Genomic DNA, 16,962 nt, shown 5'->3' with positions numbered 1-16,962 from the left:
AAAGAGGATAGGCAAAGTGTAATGCCGCGTACACACGATCATTTTTCAGTTTGTAAAAAACAATGTTTTTCAGGCTCTAGAAAAAAACGTTTTTTTTTCAACTTGATCATTAAAACAGCCTTGCCTACACACGATCGTGAAAAAAAATGCTCTAGCAAAGCGCAGTGACGTACAACACGTACGACGGCACTATAAAGGGGAAGTTCCATTCGGATGACGTCACCCTTTGGGCTGCTTTAGCTGATTTTGTGTTAGTAAAAGACGATTCGCGCTTTTCTGTCTGTTACAGCGTGATGAATGTGCTTACTCCATTACGAACGCTAGTTTAACCAGAACGAGCGCTCCCATCCCATTAATTTGCTTCTGAGCATGCGTGGATTTTTCACGTAGTTAAAGCCCACACACGACCATTTTTTACAACCCGAAAAACGACATTGTTAAAAACGTTGTGAAAAAATAGAGCATGTTCGAATTATTTTTTGCCCGTTTTTCAGAACCCGAAAAATGCTCTGAAGCCCACACACGATCGTTTTTAATGACTTAAAAAAAAAACATCGGGCCAAATCCACAAAAGAGATACGCAGGCGGAACTGCTGTTCAGCCTGCGTATCTCTGTGCCTAACTTTGGAAACGATCCTCAAAAGGATTTTTCCAAAGTTAGGCAGAAGGGGCCAGATTCACAAAGGTTAGCGGATCTTTAGATCCGTGTAACCTATGTGTTTTAAGATCCGCCCTCGCAAGTTTGTGAGGAAAGTGTCAAATTCACAACACACTTACCTCCAAACTTGCGACGGCGGATCCTAACTCCCCCGGCGGAATTCTAATTCCGCGGCTGGGGGAGTGTACTATTTAAATCAGGCGCGCTCCCGCGCCGATTTAAATACGCATGCGCCGTCCGGGGAATTTCCCGGCGTGCATTGCTCCCACTGACGTCAATAGGACGTCAGTGGTTGCGACGTGAGCGGGACTTGCGACGCGCGTGTTCGTGAATCGGCGTACGCAAACGACGTAGGAAATTTCAAATTCGACGCGGGAACGACGGCCATACTTAACAATACTTACCCCTGCTTTTAGAAAGGGTAAGTATACGACGGGTACCGCGCTACGGAAACGACGTAAGAACACTGCGACGGGTCCGCGTACGTTCGTGAATTTGCGTATCTCGCTGATTTACATATTATTTATCGTAAATCAGCGGGAACGCCCCCGGCGCCATTTTTAAATTTAAAAAAAGATCCGACAGTGTAACACAGTGTAACACTGTCGGATCTAGCCCTATCTATGCGTATCTGATTCTATGAATCAGGTGCATAGATAGGACCAGTAAAAATCAGAGATACGATGGTGTATCTGTAGATACACCGTCGTATCTCTTTGTGAATCTGGCCCAAGATCTGACATCTGTAAGACACTTACACTGTCAGATCTTAAGATGCAGTACCGCATCCGCCGCTGGGGGCATTTCGAGTCGAAATGCCGCCTAGCGTATGCAAATGAGTACTTAAGCAGATCCACAAAGCTTTTAAGCTTTGTGTTTTCTGCGTAAGTTACGATTTGCTTGCGAAAAATTAGGGCTGGTTTTACAATGTGTAAAGTTAGTACACCATGTAAAACCAGACCTTTTTTTCGATCGCCGCGATTTTTTTTTTAATTTGAATTTTTTTTCCCAGCGCGTATTTTTTTTTTTCACCCGTCGCAACTTTATTGTCCCGTCGCAATCCACAAAGCCCGGCGTAAATTACGTTCGCGCGCTGCACGTCGGGAAAAATGACGTCACACGCATGCGCAGTACGTCCGGCGCGGGAGCGCGCCTAATTTAAATGGGAATTGCCCATTTTAATTAGGAACGCCTTAGGATGCACGGAGTTAAGTTGCACTGCCGCAACTTTCCGGGTAAGTGCTTTGAGGATCGCTACCTAAATTCGGAGAATTGCGGCCGTGTAACTTAACTCTGAAAAGTTAAGTTAGGCAGCTTTTCTGTGGATTTGGCCCATCATTTTTTACAACCTGAAAAATGATCGTGTGTACGCGGCATAATAAGCCTTAGATTTTCAACTGGTGTGGCTATGACAATCTGAAAGGTGTCAAATTTCTCTATGCCCCAGCCAGGTACCTACTACACCTCTCTAGGAAACGCTATATAAATTCTCTGTTGATCCACCTGTTGAATGATGCCTAGGCCTGCATGCCGTTACTCTGAAAACAGGATATCTCCCCATCGTTCCCCATTTGGTTTAATAAAATTGCCAAATTTCGCTCAATGCAAAGCATTATAGCCTGGCTTTAGGCCGGGCGGAAGATTCAGCCATACGCGATTCTATTGTACTCTCTTTACCTGTTCAAAAGAATATGCATCGATCATGAATTTGAGGGAGTGAGATTTTCCCTTTTCACTCCTCCAATCCTTCTCCCCCTTCCCTTCATCCTCCCCCCGTCCCCATTCCTCTCCTTACTGATTTTTTTTTTTTAAATCTTTTGACGATTTGGTCTTCACTGTATAATGATATGTTGAAAATGTGTCAATATGTTAGTATTTTGGTTAAAATGCAGATCTGACGTGTACGCTCTTTAGCTTGCTAGTTAGGCTTTGACCCTGATCATTTATACATTCTATAGACAGGATGGCTTTCTGTTTTTGTCTATTTTGTTATATTGCCTTTGAAATTGCTTATGTTGAACTCTGTATACATTCTTCCAGTATTGGTATCTCTATGTAACATTCTTAAAATAAAGAGTGTTTGCAAAAAATACATTGTACAGTCATACCCCACTTTTAAGTACACAATGGGGTTTGTGCATCTCCAAGCCAAGGTCTGCTTTTAAGTGTGCCCCCTTCTCCCCCTTGGTACATAGACTTAATACATCTGTAGGGGGGAAAACATGTAGATGATATGCTTACTATGACCCTAGCTTCTGTAGTACAGGGATAATTTTATCTTCCTGCCAACAAGATCCTGGAGAATGCAGAGTACTCCAAATTGTGTGTGAGGATGCTGCAGCACAGTGTAGGATCTTCTTCTCAGTGAGTTTTGGGCTACTCAACATCCCCCTGAATTCCACCAGAAGGATGATTAAGTAATCCTCACCTAGGTGCCAGGGGAAAGGCAAGTGTAATATCTAATTGTTTCCCTTACAGGTATTTTGGACAATCAACATTCTGTGGTCATTGGATTAAGGTCGTGTCCATTAAGTTGGCTACAAAATACTTGGGAATGTTTCTGACGCTCAACTGAGAAAACTGCTTGGATGAGAAGTGAGACATCTTCAACATTATAGAACAAGTCCAGTTGAATATGACTAACTACTTGACTAACTACTACCAGCAATACTATATCAATGAGGGCCTTCACAGACAGTCTCCCTTTCCTAAAAGGTTGGTACTTGGAGCCCACTATGCCAGCACGTTCTTTCCACATTGTGGCTGAAAAGATTTCATCCTAGAGACACCAACATACACTATGGCCCAGATTCTCAAAGGCGTTACGACGGCGCAACACCATTTGCGCCGTCGTAACTCCTCATCTGGCCCCGGGTATCTATGCGACTGATTTTTACAATCAGTTACGCATAGATACCCATTAGATCTGACAGGCAACTCCTCATCTGGCCCCGGGTATCTATGCGACTGATTTTTAGAATCAGTTACGCATAGATACCCATTAGATCTGACAGGCGTAAGGCTCTTACGCTGTCAGATCTTAAAAGCAATTTTTTTTCCCGCCGCTAGGTGTCGCATCGTCGTTTTCCCCGTCGTCTATGCAAATTAGGTAATTACGCGAGATTCCCGAACATACGCGAGGTCGACGCTGAGAATTTACGTTGTTGCCCAGGAGCAACGTAAATGTATGAGAATCTGGCCCTATGTTACCAAAAGTATTGAGACGCCTGCCTTTACACGCACATGAACTTTAATGGCATCCCAGTCTTAGTCCATAGGGTTCAATATTGAGTTGGTCCACACTTTGCAGCTAAAACAACTTCAACTCTTCTGGGAAGGCCGTCCACAAGGTTTAGGAGGGTGTCTATGGGAATTTTTGACCCTGATGTTGGAGAGAAGGCCTGGCTTGCCGTTTTTGCAGTTTTTGCTTTAATTCATCCAAAAGGTGTTTTATAGGGTTGAGGGCGGAACTCGGTGCAGGCCAGTCAAGTTCCTCCACCCCAAACTCGCTCATCCATGTCTTTATGGACCTTGCTTTGTTCACTGGTCCAAATCATTTTCTGGAGGGGGATTATGGCGTGGGGTTCTTTTTCATGGGTTGGGTTGGCTCCTAAGTTCCAGTGAAGGGAACTCTTAAGGCGTCAGTATTCCAAGACGTTTTGGACAATTTCATGTTCCCAACTTTGTAGGAACAGTTTGGGGATGTTCCAACATGACTGAGCACCAATGCACAAAGCAAGGTCCATAAGGCATTGGATGAGCAAGTTTTGGATGGAGGAACTTGACTGGCCTGACCAGGATAATTAGAGCAGAGATTGCGAGCCAAACCTTATTGACCACATTTTTTCTATATATTTTCTTATATTTTTTGCAGTATTGAGAATTGTTTTATATGTGTTTGATATATTTACTGATACACATAAAATGTGTCCTACTGCTCATTCTCTCCCTCCCCTAAGCCCCTTTTTTTTTGGGGGGGGGGGGGTGAGAGCTGAACCAGTGTTCGATTTCTGTCTTTATTTTGTTTTATTAATCCTTTAGGTTATGTGTTACCCACACCACAGTAATTAAGGGGTGTTTTTTGCTTACATGAACCACCAACTATGTACTATCGGTAGGCTTACAATTTTTTTAACCATGTCCCTTTAAGACATTCCCATTGTTCAGTGCAATGTAGTCAGTCATTCTCATTTCCATTGTGGCATAATGCACACGCCGTATGTCTTCTGTGTCCCAGGGTGTTCCTCTTTCACAAGTTCAAAATTTGGGAAGTATGGTAACACAGTTCCAACTTCTAACAAATGAGCTTTACTGCCTCTAAAGCACTTACTGATAAAAACAGTTGTAATAATTCTCCTTCACACAGGGCAATTACATCCTTGCCCTGTGCATGATATCCATTTGGGTGAGGATGTGTCCCTGAACTCACCCTGGGTGCATTCAGGGTCTTTCACCCATACAGATGCCACATTGGGAGCATGTTCATGCAGCCACTGTGTCCCAATAGACAGCTATGAGACTGCCGGCACAGGGATGCACACAACATCTGTGCATCCCCGTGCCAGTAGCACATGATCCTGCATGGGACATGGATGTGATCTAGCCATGTGAACAAGGCCTACATATTTGTGCACACAAAGTTGATGCTAAGGCTCTTTTCACACAGGCTTTTCCGTTTGATGGACTCTGCTTGCTCAGAGGGGGATCGATCCATTTTACCCCCCACTTTGCAGGCAGATGACAGGTCTGTCTCCGCTCACTGTGCAGAGATAGACCTATAAGAGTCCCGCTCTCCTCTATGGGGGGACCACCTGTCCGTTTTCATCCAAACCGATCCACCAAAATAGGAAAATAGGACCCCCATCCATCTGGATTTGGCAGACAGAATCGGATCGTATAGCAGGGGGTGTTAGCGGACATGCTACCCACCGCTCCATAGGGTTGAATGAAGGGTCCGAACAGGTCTGCCTGAAAACTTGACAGGCGGACCTGATCGGAAAGCTCATGTGAAAGGGGCCTAACTGGGGAATTATTCATTGGTGATGAGTTATTTATTCTCTGTTTACCCCCTCTATGTCACATTTCCTGCCAGCTAAACATAATGCTCTGTACCTTCTCTATGAATGTTGTCGCAATGTTCTTTGCAGTATTGAAATTCTTCACTCCAACACTTTTTGACGCATCAATGATAAGGAAGATATTCATGAGGCCACCTGTTTTTACTTGCAGTTTACGGTCGCTTTTATCTGTAAAAAATACAGACAAAAATTACATCATTGGAAATATACATTCAGTAGGTGCCACGTGCTTTTGTTTTTTGTACTTTTTTTTTTTTTATTGCTGAATGGAAATTTTACATTGCAGGATCACTCTTCAACTGCAATCCAAGCATTGGATCGCAGTTATAGTGCTGCCCCATTGATCTCAATGGGCAAATTTGACGGGTGGTTCAGACTGTCAAACTCTGCAGCCTGAGTTAAAACTGCCATGGCCACGCCATGTGTGCAACCCTGTCAGGGTATAATTTTAAAATACTGGTGGGCAGCTGGGAGGAAGAGGTGGTATGGCTCGGCTGCCTGTATTTAACACTCCCCAGCTACCAGTGTGAAAGAGCCCTTATGCCACGTACACATGATCAGAAATTCCGACAAGAAAAGTCCGAAGTGAGCTTTTGGTCGGAAATTCCGACCGTGTGTAGGGTCCAATGGAATTTTTCTGTCGGAATTTCTGCCAAGAAAAATTTGATAGCTGGTTCTCAAATTTTATGATGGGAAAAGTTCTTGTCGGAAATTTCATTCATCTGTATACAATTCCGACGGAGAAAAAATCCTACGCATGCTCGGAATCAAGTCGACGCATGCTCGGAAAGCATTGAACTTAATTTTTCTCAGCTCGTCGTGGTGTTGTACGTCAACGCGTTCTCGATGGTCGGAATTTGGTGTGACCCTGTTTATGCAACACAAGTTTGAGCTAAAATTCAGTCGAAAAAAAAACAAAACACGGTTTTCTTGTCGGATATTGCGATCGTGTGTACGCGGCATTAGGATAAATACCATATATTTTGCAAGGTGGAATTACAGTACATATAGGACATCCACCAGACTTTCCTAACCAGTTACAGCATCATTTGCTTATTATCAAGCTGTTCCTAGCCAGACTAAAGCTGGCCATACACTAGTAGATTTGTGTTTGAACATTCGTATGATAATTTGAAGGAAAATTCTCAGCACATTTGATGACTTGACAAAATGTTGTTCATAGGAATTTCAAATTTAACATTTGATTTTGGAACCAATGGACTTTTCCAATCGAAAACCACAGTCATTGTTAGAAATTTGGTCATTCAAAAACATTTTGCTATCCTTCTCCTCACTGCGGTTGAAAACTAATGTTGATTTGACCCTATTAATGTTTAGAAAATCAAATGAAAATTTGTTTTTAAAGCAAATAATTTTAAATTAAATTCTATTAGTTTATGGGCAGCTATGGGTGACTGCAAATTCAGACTGCCTCACATAATATTGCATATAGTCCTGGAAATTAATTTGAGAACAGCCAGGAAGTGTGCTGCTCTATAACCCCCCCCCCCCCCCCCCGTACTCGTGCAATTAAAGTTGTACACTGGAAACCCTAGCCAAAAGTCCCATAAATTTAAGACCCTAAACCCATTTCTATCTCTGTGAAACCAACCAAATGGCCCTGCCTCCCCTGCAAAGCTACACTGTATGGCCAAAAGTATATGGACATCTGGCCATCAGAACCATACGAGTATAAGCCATTCCAAAACCATGTTGGATGGGAAGATTTGTCTCACAAATGGTGTTTTAATTCATCCCAAAGGTGTTTATGGGGGTTGAGGTCAGGGCTTTGTGCAGGCCATGCAAGTTCCAGGACACCAAGCTCGGAAAACCATATCTGTATGGCAATGGCTTTGTGCACAGGGCCACAGTCATCATGAAACACGAAAGGGCCTTCGTTATTCTGTTACCACAATCACTAAAAAAAAAAAATTAAATCTGTACCAGCCCCCCTCAAATAGGGTTCCTCAAGGGTTGGCTATGGCTAACTGACCTGCATCTGATGGTGCCTGCAAAGTTCCAGGTCGAATGCCACTGACAGCACAAGTGAAATTGCTTCTAGGGAGTCATTCTTGTTACCCCCATAAGTCCGGAATCCTTATCATGTACCACATCCAACGTAGGGGCATTTTCCCAATGACAACCAATGGACTAATCCTACCAGGGGTGAAAATTATCTCAAGGGTTCCTCTGGGGCAAAAAGGTTGAGAAAGGCTGTTCTATTCTGTAAGACTGACTATATACTATGTATTTTCCAACCTTCGACTCTGTCCGGGTCTGATGATTCAATGGTTTCAGCCAAGGATGATCCAAATACCTCTGCCACTTCTTCCGGGCTATCATATGTGTAAGCAGCTGTGGACAAAGTGGTTTATAGAGTAGTATATGAGATACATTGTGTGACATCCACATTGTTTCAATATATACAAGTTCAGCACTACAGTGTGTTATGGTACAAGATAGAAAATTAGCTTTATATGACCGATTCATTATTTAAATTATGGTCCTAAGTTCTCCATAGTTACATTTAATTGATTGATGTGAGATGTTGTGTTTGGAGAACACAAGGGGTATGGTAGAGTAGGGAAGGGAGGAAGGGGAAGGGTAGATTAGGTGGGGTAGGGATTGGAGTGGGACCTTATTAGAAGGACCTTATTGGTAATGTGGGGAACTACTTATTACAAAATAAGTACATGTGAGATCAGGGTTGTGTATCATTATATGTGATTGAGCTAGATGAGAATACATTTTTAGGAACTGCGCCCCAGTCTACGCCCCTCTGAAATACTTTATTGGATCATCTATAACAGATACTGTATACAACCATAGTGTCTCCATCCAAAGAAAAAATCTCCTTCTTAACGCATTTCACCACATTGTGGCTTGATCACAAGGAAAAACAAGCAAAAACTGGCTTCTTGATCCTGCACCCAGGACCCGGAGACTAAATGAAAGAGCAAGGCTAGAGAGGTGAGTTGGGACTGGGAAGATTTGTTTTACAGAATCCAAAGTGGGGATTTGTTTTCCAAAGTCTGCCAATGGATAGTCTGGCTCCTATTAATAGATGGGTGAGAAAGGTGCAGTGACAGCCCCCCCCCCCTGGCAAGAGCAGTCGCCAGCGGGGCTGGGCGCATGCCGAGGCTGGATGCGCCTGGACGCACTGGGTGCAGTCCGCCCCGGTTGACAAAGGCTCACTTTCAACTTTCTGTGCCCACGGCAGGAGGTTTTCCCCTGATTTTCCGTGTGATGACCACACAGGCAGTGAGTTGAATCTCCACAATGGGGAAACAGAGAGCAATAAAAACATCCCAGACGTACAGAACACTCAATCATATTTTCTACATTTCATCATGGTGGGGAAGAGAAAGACAGGACCTCTAGTAAGGAGATCTCACTGCTGGAGCCCCTGAGAACTATTTTATAGAAAGGACCATGGGTGTTATATCATTCAATAGTATTATTTTGTCTTAGTTAGCTTACTTCTGCAGGATGGTTCCGATCCTGACCACCTCTTGTTCTCTTTACATTCCCTCGTCTTCGATCCAAACATCCTGAGTCCGTTCTGACAATCATAGCTCACTTTGCCTTCAATTCTATAGGAAGTACCAACTTTACTGGCACCAATGGGGATTCCTGGGCTGGGGCAATGGCCATCTGAAGAGAACATAGGGGTACTGTAAATTATATAGAATACTATTAACATGACCATAACAGAACAGTTTGAAAATCCATTAATAGTAGAAAACGTTAGAGTGTATGTATCCAGTGTACCTAAGCCCAAGAACAAACATTTTATATATTGCAACTTACCAGGGACGTGCAGTGAGGTCAGTGGCTGGTGAGGCACTGGCTAGTGTCAGAGTCAGATACACACAGGTTACATATGCCACAATCGTTAGAGCACTAGACATCCTCTATAACTATAAACAAGTAACCTGTAAAAGTTTTACAGTGTCGCCTATGGAGATTTTTAAGTATTGAAATTTGGTGCCATTCCACAACTGTGCGCAATTTTATGGCATGACATATTAGGTATCTATTTACTCTGCATAACATCATCTTTCACATTATATAAAAAAAAAATGGGTTAACTTTAGTGTTTTTTTGTTTTGTTTTTTTATTCATGAAACAGTTTCTTTCCAAAAAAAAAAAAAACGTGTTTGAAAAATTGCTGTGCAAATACCGTGTAACATAAAAAGTTGCAAAAAACACCATTCTATTCCCTAGGGTGTCTGCTAAAACAATAATATATATATATGTATATATATAGCCCAGATTCACGTAGATCGGCGCATCTTTATGCCGGCGTAGCGCATCTCATATGCGCTACGCCGACGTAACTTAGAGAGGCAAGCACCGTATTCTCAGAGCAAATGCTCCCAACCTTGCGCCGGCGTAACGTAAATTCGTTGGCGTAAGCCGGCGTAATTCAAAGTAGGAAGGAAGTGGGCATGATCCATTTAAATGAAGCGTGACCCCATGCAAATGAAGGGCCGAACGAACGGCGCATGCGCCGTGACGTGGACGTATGTCCCGCTCCCCTCTGCGCATGCTCACAACTACGCCCGGCGTAACCCCTGAGATACGCCGGCCCACCGCCTATGCCCAGGGCATAAATACGCCCAGACATGCGCCGGGAGTGCAAAAGTACACCCGTTTGTTTGTCTGTGGTGTAAGTACTTTTGTTTTGTGCCATGCCTGCTCCAGCGTCTAGGAAGGAGAGGAGGAAGAAGAACTTCTCCCCAGAGGAGAAGGCCATTGTGATCTCGGCCATGGAGAGGTACGATGCTCGCCTCCATGGGGCAGAGACTGGCACAACCAGTAAGGCCAAGAGGGATGAGATTCTGCTGAAGATCGCCACACAGGTCAATGCCCTTGGGAATGAGGTAAGGACCCCCAAAGACATTTTAAAGAAAATCAATGACCTGCGTCGTGTGGTCAAAGATAAGGTGGCCACAATGAGCAAGCATGCCAGTGGCACTGGAGGTGGACCAGCCACTGCTATTAGGCTGACTCCTGAGAAGCAGGTGGTTGCCCGGTGTCTTCAGAGGGAGCAGGTGGAGGGAGTGGAGGGCTATGACCCCTTTGAACAGCCCTTGAGGACAGGTAAGTGTGTTTTTTCTCCTATCTGGTGTGTAGCATGTGAGGGGGTGGAAGGGAACATGTGACAAGTGTGTGGGTCCACCAACATGTGAATGTTTTGTGTCATCCACAGATGTGCAGGAGGGAGCAGGGCCATCTGCTGCCGGTGGCTGTCCCACGCCATCATCCCCGGAACATCCTGCGCCTGACCCCCTGGGAAGCCAAGAGTCATTGGTGGAGGGGAGTGCCCAGACCTCAACTCAAGAGGTGGTTGAGGAGGAATTGGTCCACATGGATCAGGAGGTGTGCCTCTATTTGGAGCAATCTTCCCTTGTGGCCGGGTCCCTCTCACACATCCACCCCCATCTCGTCAAGCCCCTAATGGGCCTCCCCCATCTCGTCAAGCCCCTCAAGGGCCTCCCCCTTCAGATCCAGTCCCTCAAGGGCCTCCCCCTATAGAAGGCCCCAAGCCTCTCCTGGCCCCAGGAAGGCTACCAGGAAGACAAGGGGGATTCCTGAGTTCCTCCCGGAACATTTAGCGAGGGAACAGGACCGCCAAACCCACTATATGGGTGCTGTTGCCGTAGAGATGCGTCATGTGGCAGACAGCCTGGCCTCCTCGGGCCCCATAAATGACGCTCTCCTGGATGTCAGTGGCAACAGTGCAGCGATGGTCTCCTGCCTTGCGGAGCTGCAGGCCACAACGGCAAACCTTGTGGCAGAAGTAAAGTCCCTGGCAGTGGCCGTACAGGGCAATACAGCTGCCATTGAGGCGGAGGGGAGGCAGATGCGGCTGTTGCAGGCGGAGACCAATGCGGTACTCACCCGCATAGCCGTGGCTTTGGAGGGCAGGCAGCCAGCCAGGGAGAGACCAGGGGATGCTCCTCCACCTGATGCCCCACCCGAGGCTCCCATCAGGCAATTACGGAGCCGGGGTTATGAGGGGGGTTTTTCCCTCGTTGGGCATGCTGGGAGGGGGGATATATCTGTGGCGGCCGCTTTTGGCGGGTTGTTCTTGCGGGGCCTGAGTTCCAGGTGCGGTACCCACCTTCAGGGTACGCGCATCCATGGGCCCCGCCACCGCGTCATGCCATGCCAAGGTCATGCATCATGCACCTTAATTAGAGAGGGACCCCAGCGGCTTGCTGGGTCCCAAACTGTTGCTGAAAGGATCCCAAGCTAGGAGCTGTGCGGTGGGAATTGGCTCGGGAGAACCTGGAACCAGAGGTTGTCCGGGAGGCCTAGACGAACCACCGGGGATCCAGTCGCCGAACCGTATGACAGGTATGCTTAAGCTGTCGGTGGGTGACATTGATTGAACTAACTGGGAGGATCTACTCAAACTGACTTTCCTAAATCCTAAATTGTCCAGCCTGTGGCAGAGACCCTGAGGCAGGCCTGTGGCAGAGGCCTGTATCCTAAGGTGACCAGATTTTTAAAATGAAATCCGGGGAGATATTTTTTCTTTACTAGTAATGGCAACAATCAGCGACTCTCTGCCCGTCGCCACCCACCTCATAGCCTCTCAAGTCTTACTCTTTGGGCCTGGGCTTATACTGGATGGGGAGCGGAGAAAGATCACTCCACCAGGGAAGGCAGGGAGATAGGCAGGTGGCTGGCCAGGATTTGAGCCAAGACAGAAGAACATGCGAGCGGAGCTGAATGGGCATGCGCCCGAAACTGAAGAAATATTCCCTCTGCTCCGACCAGCACATAATCATCAGAAAGGGGCACAGATAATGGGAAAAATACAACCCCCCTACGCTAGTAGGCACAGCGGAGCGGGGGTGTGTAATTCAAATTTTTTTTTTTTAATTCTGCACTGATTGTCTTTGAAATTGCCCCTGCCCCCTATTAAATCCAATCTGGGGACAAAACCAGGAACAGACTTGGTCCGGGGACAGTGTCCTCAATCAGGGGACTATCCCCTGAAACTGGGGATGTCTGGTCACCCTACTGTATCCTCCCAGTGATTTTTTTTTGCAAGTGGCGCTCCGGTTGCCAGGCCTGAGATAACTGCCTGTCCGGGGGCACTTTACCCACCCTGATTGGGTGGCGACGAATTGATCTGCATCATTGCTGAGAGCAGGCTTGCTCTCTCCTAACATCTAAGGGCCTGATACTAAAGTTCCTCTACACTCATCAGCCTTTTTCCTGTCGTGTGTCCTATTGATGTTGGCCAGTTTAGGCCTTGGAATAAAACTTTGAAAACTGAATTTGTGTCTGGACACTTGGGGGCAGATCCACAAAGATCTGCCCCGGCGCATCGTATATGAGATACGCTACGCCGCCGTACCTTACCTGGCTTTATTTCGAATCCAGGAAGATTTCGCGCCATAAGTTACGGCAGCGTAGTGTATCTCAAGCGGCGTAACGGCGCTGAATTCAAATCGGTGATTAGGGGGCGTGTTTCATTTAAATGAAGCGCGCCCCCGCGCCGAATGAACTGCGAATGCGCCGTCCCTAAATTTCCCGCCGTGCATTGCGCTAAATGACGTCGCAAGGACGTCATTTTTTTTAACATAGACGTGAATTACGTCCATCCCGATTCACGGACGACTTACGCAAACAAAAAAAAAAATTCAAATTAAACGCGGGAACGACGGCCATACTTAACATAGCAGGTTTAACTATATGCGACGAAATACCAGCTTTAACTATACGCCGGAAAAAGTCGACTAGAGACGCTGTAAAAAAATGCGACGGCCGCTCGTACGTTCGTGGATCGTCGGAAATAGCTAATTTGCATACCCGACGCGGAAAACGACGTGAACGCCACCCAGCGGACGCCGAAGAATTGCATCTTAGATCCGAAGGCGTACGAAGACGTACACCTGTCGGATCTAACCCAGAAGCCGTCGTATCTTGGTTTGAGGATTCAAAACAACGATACAACGCGGGTAATTTGAAAGTACGCCGGCGTATCAGTAGATACGCCGGCGTACTCTCTCTGTGGATCTGCCCCTTGCTCCTTATTCACACTCACAGAAGTCTCCCCTAGACCAAGTCAAGAAGGTAACTTAGAAAGCCGATCCTGAATCAAACAGCGGCTCCTCCGGGGGCAGCGCTACATCCGCAACAGGTGCTCTTTGCTGTGCTCTTTATTACCCAGCCGGGTAAAAACAATAAACTTGTGGTGAGGAAAGTAGAGTTGAAGGAAGAAAGGAGAATAGCAAATTCAGGCATAGCAATAGGGAAACAGTCCTGCTCCCACGTGTAGGACTTCTCTGCGCCACTCCTGCTTGAGTGGGAATAGCGAACCCGGACAGGCCTCTTTCACTGACCTGGCAGCGGGATTATCACTCCAGCATTTGCAGGATAAAGTCTGTGCCACAGACCGTTCGGAATTCCATGCAGACGAACGGGTTCTCCGGCTGAAAAATTGAGAACCTGCTTTCAAACTTTTGTTGGCGGAAATTCTGACAGCAAAAGTCTGATGGAGCATACACACGAGCGGAATTTCCGATGAAAAGCTCACATCAGACTTTTGCTGGTGGAAATTCCGCTCGTGTGTATGGGGCAAAAGTGTACATTGAGTACAGGTAAAGACATGTGCATTGATGTACGTTGGCATGTTGTATTTTTACATGTGCTTTACTTCTCCCTTCCTGGAGCATGGAAAGGGCACAGCAGAAGAGCCAAACTATGTTTCCTGCTCTTTGATGTGCATTGCGCTGCGCTGACATACGTTACCATGTGTTGCATTGAAAAGAGTACGGTTTGTTTTCCTTTTATTCCTTTTTCTATTTCAAACCAGTGTATATCAGGTAAATGCACCAGTGTGTACTGCTCCCATTCACGTACCTTATTTTATACAGTCCTTGTACTGGCATACGTTGAAAGAAAATGTGCCAACCTATCTGGTGTCAATTGACCCTTTGTGTCGTTCCAGATTCAGAATCCATTTCTAGATGGAACTGCAGCCCCTTATCCCATGATTTTGTACTTTGCATGTAGGCAGGTGCAGTTAACTGATTTGCCACTGGGTGGCTTAGTATCGGAATAGTGTCTGGCACAGAAGGTAGAGCCCTCCCACAAGTGATGTCAGGGGTATATAAGCTAGAAGGGGAGGGACATAGGGGGTTATTTACAAAAGGCAAATCCACTTTGCACTACAAGGGGGACATACAAGAAAAATAAAAAACAGCATTTTAGCTTGCACATGATTGGATGATAAAATCAGCAGAGCTTCCCCTCATTTCAGATCTACCCCTGAGATTTACAGTGACTGCACTTCCAAGTGCAATTTCAAGTGCACTTTGCACTTGCGAAAAGGTTGAGTGTAGCCTCAGATAGACAGGATAGCTAATTTTTAGGAACGTGCTGGAGGACCAGTTTTAGCCACTGTACCCTGTCCTTGGTCCCCATCCCTTTCTTTTATGCACTTTGCACTTGTAGTGCAAAGTGCATTTGCCTTTCGTAAATAACCCCCATAGAGTCTCTTGGGGCATGGGAGCCATACATCGCACAAATGTGAGAATGTAACCTACAAACGTGGGCCCCGGACAGGGCTAGAGGGCGGGTGGAGTGGACCTGTATGCAGGAGTAGCTGGCTGGAAACATTCTGTTCCTTAAGGAGGTGGGGGCTACGGCAGATTACAAAAGGCCTTGTAGGCCATGCTGGAAATTCACGTGTGGGGAGGTGCAGCATTGTGCGGTAGCAATGAACACTCAGGGGTTGATTTACTAAAGGCAAATAGACTGTGCACTTTGCTCCAGAGCTTAGTAAATGAGGTAAGGCTTCACTTTGCAAAGAGTACCCAATCATGACCAAGGAAAATTAAAAAAATGCATTTTTGCCTGCACATGGATGATGGAAGTCAGCAGATTTTCTGCTCATTTATTAAAGCGGAGGTTCACCCATACCTTACACATTTTCCCCTTAGCTTCATGCTCGTTTTGTCTAGGGGAATCGGCTATTTGTATTAAAATATGATCCGTACTTACCCGTTTTCGAGATGCATCTTCTTCCGTCGCTTCCGGGTATGGGCTGCGGGAATGGGCGTTCCTTCTTGATTGACAGTCTTCCGAGAGGCTTCCGACGGTCGCATCCATCGCGTCACGATTTTCCGAAAGAAGCCGAACGTCGGTGCGCAGGCGCAGTATAGAGCCGCACCAACGTTCGGCTTCTTTCGGCTACTAGTGACGCGATGGATGCGACCGTCGGAAGCCTCTCGGAAGACTGTCAATCAAGAAGGAACGCCCGTTTCCGAAGACCCATACCCGGAAGCGACGGAAGAAGATGCATCTCGAAAACGGGTAAGTACGGATCATATTTTAATACAAATAGCCGATTCCCCTAGACAAAACGAGCAGGAAGCTAAGGGAAAAAAAAATAAAAAAAAGCAATTGGTTGAACTCCCGCTTTAAGCTCTGGAGCAATTATGTGTAATTAATGCGGACTCTCCACATTATGTGATTGACTGTGTATGTCAAGTGACTCCAGAATGTATGTCCCTGGGATGTGACTGTCTTTCCATTCCCTGAACAATTGCAATGCAGCTAAATATCGTGTGGATATTTCTTCTTTTGGATATAAAGGTCTATGGCAGGGGTGACCAACCAGTGGCCCGCGGAGCTCTCTGATGTGGCCCGCGACCTCCTGCTCTGGGATGGAATAGAATAGAATACTGTTATTAAAGGTACGTTTTTATTACTAAAATCACAGTGTATATATGGGCATATGTGTTCTGCAGTGGTTCTGAAGTGCACCTGTGGGTTACCTGCACCAAGCCATAGACTTCTATTACCTGCGAGTTTGGTGTGCTTTTTAAAAGTGCACCACACCTACAGGATATAATAGAAGACTATGGCAAAGTGCAGCTAAAGCCACAGGGGTAAACAACAGTGCATCAGTGTGAAAGCAGCCTTAGACCCCTTTCACACACTCAGTCCGACCCAAATCGGACCCTCCTTTCACCTCTAAGGGGTGGCAGATGTAAATGGTCTTGTGTCCGTTTCCAAATGCCTACCTCCAATCCGCAAAAAAAAAAAGAGTTCAGTGGGCTCTATAGAGTGGGCTACCATCCACCAACTCCGTTTATTGTGGCCCGCGACCAGTTACCAAGATGCTTAAGCGGCCCCCGCTCTTCAAAAGGTTGGGCACCCCTGGTCTATGGTGAGGAGCAGGGTACAAGATGGCAG

The 16,962-nt window shown here is 46.1% G+C and overlaps 1 protein-coding gene across 2 annotated transcripts in view; it reads right to left on the bottom strand.

The window, feature by feature from the left end:
• Positions 1 to 16,962, bottom strand: part of LOC120913256 (complement factor B-like) — an 81,176-nt gene that overhangs the window by 47,659 nt on the left and 16,555 nt on the right. For both annotated transcript variants that reach the window (XM_040323081.1, XM_040323080.1), the window contains exons 4-6: positions 9,217 to 9,390; positions 7,996 to 8,091; positions 5,771 to 5,904 (exon numbers count right to left, since the gene is read on the bottom strand). In XM_040323081.1, coding sequence (XP_040179015.1) covers positions 5,771 to 5,904; positions 7,996 to 8,091; positions 9,217 to 9,390 — 404 coding nt within the window. The remainder of the gene's footprint in view (positions 1 to 5,770; positions 5,905 to 7,995; positions 8,092 to 9,216; positions 9,391 to 16,962) is intronic.

Source organism: Rana temporaria, chromosome 9, assembly GCF_905171775.1.
Source record: "Rana temporaria chromosome 9, aRanTem1.1, whole genome shotgun sequence".
NCBI lineage: Eukaryota > Metazoa > Chordata > Amphibia > Anura > Ranidae > Rana > Rana temporaria.
The sequence above is the reverse complement of the archived record's forward strand: the minus strand, read 5'-3'. Positions and strand labels throughout refer to the sequence as shown.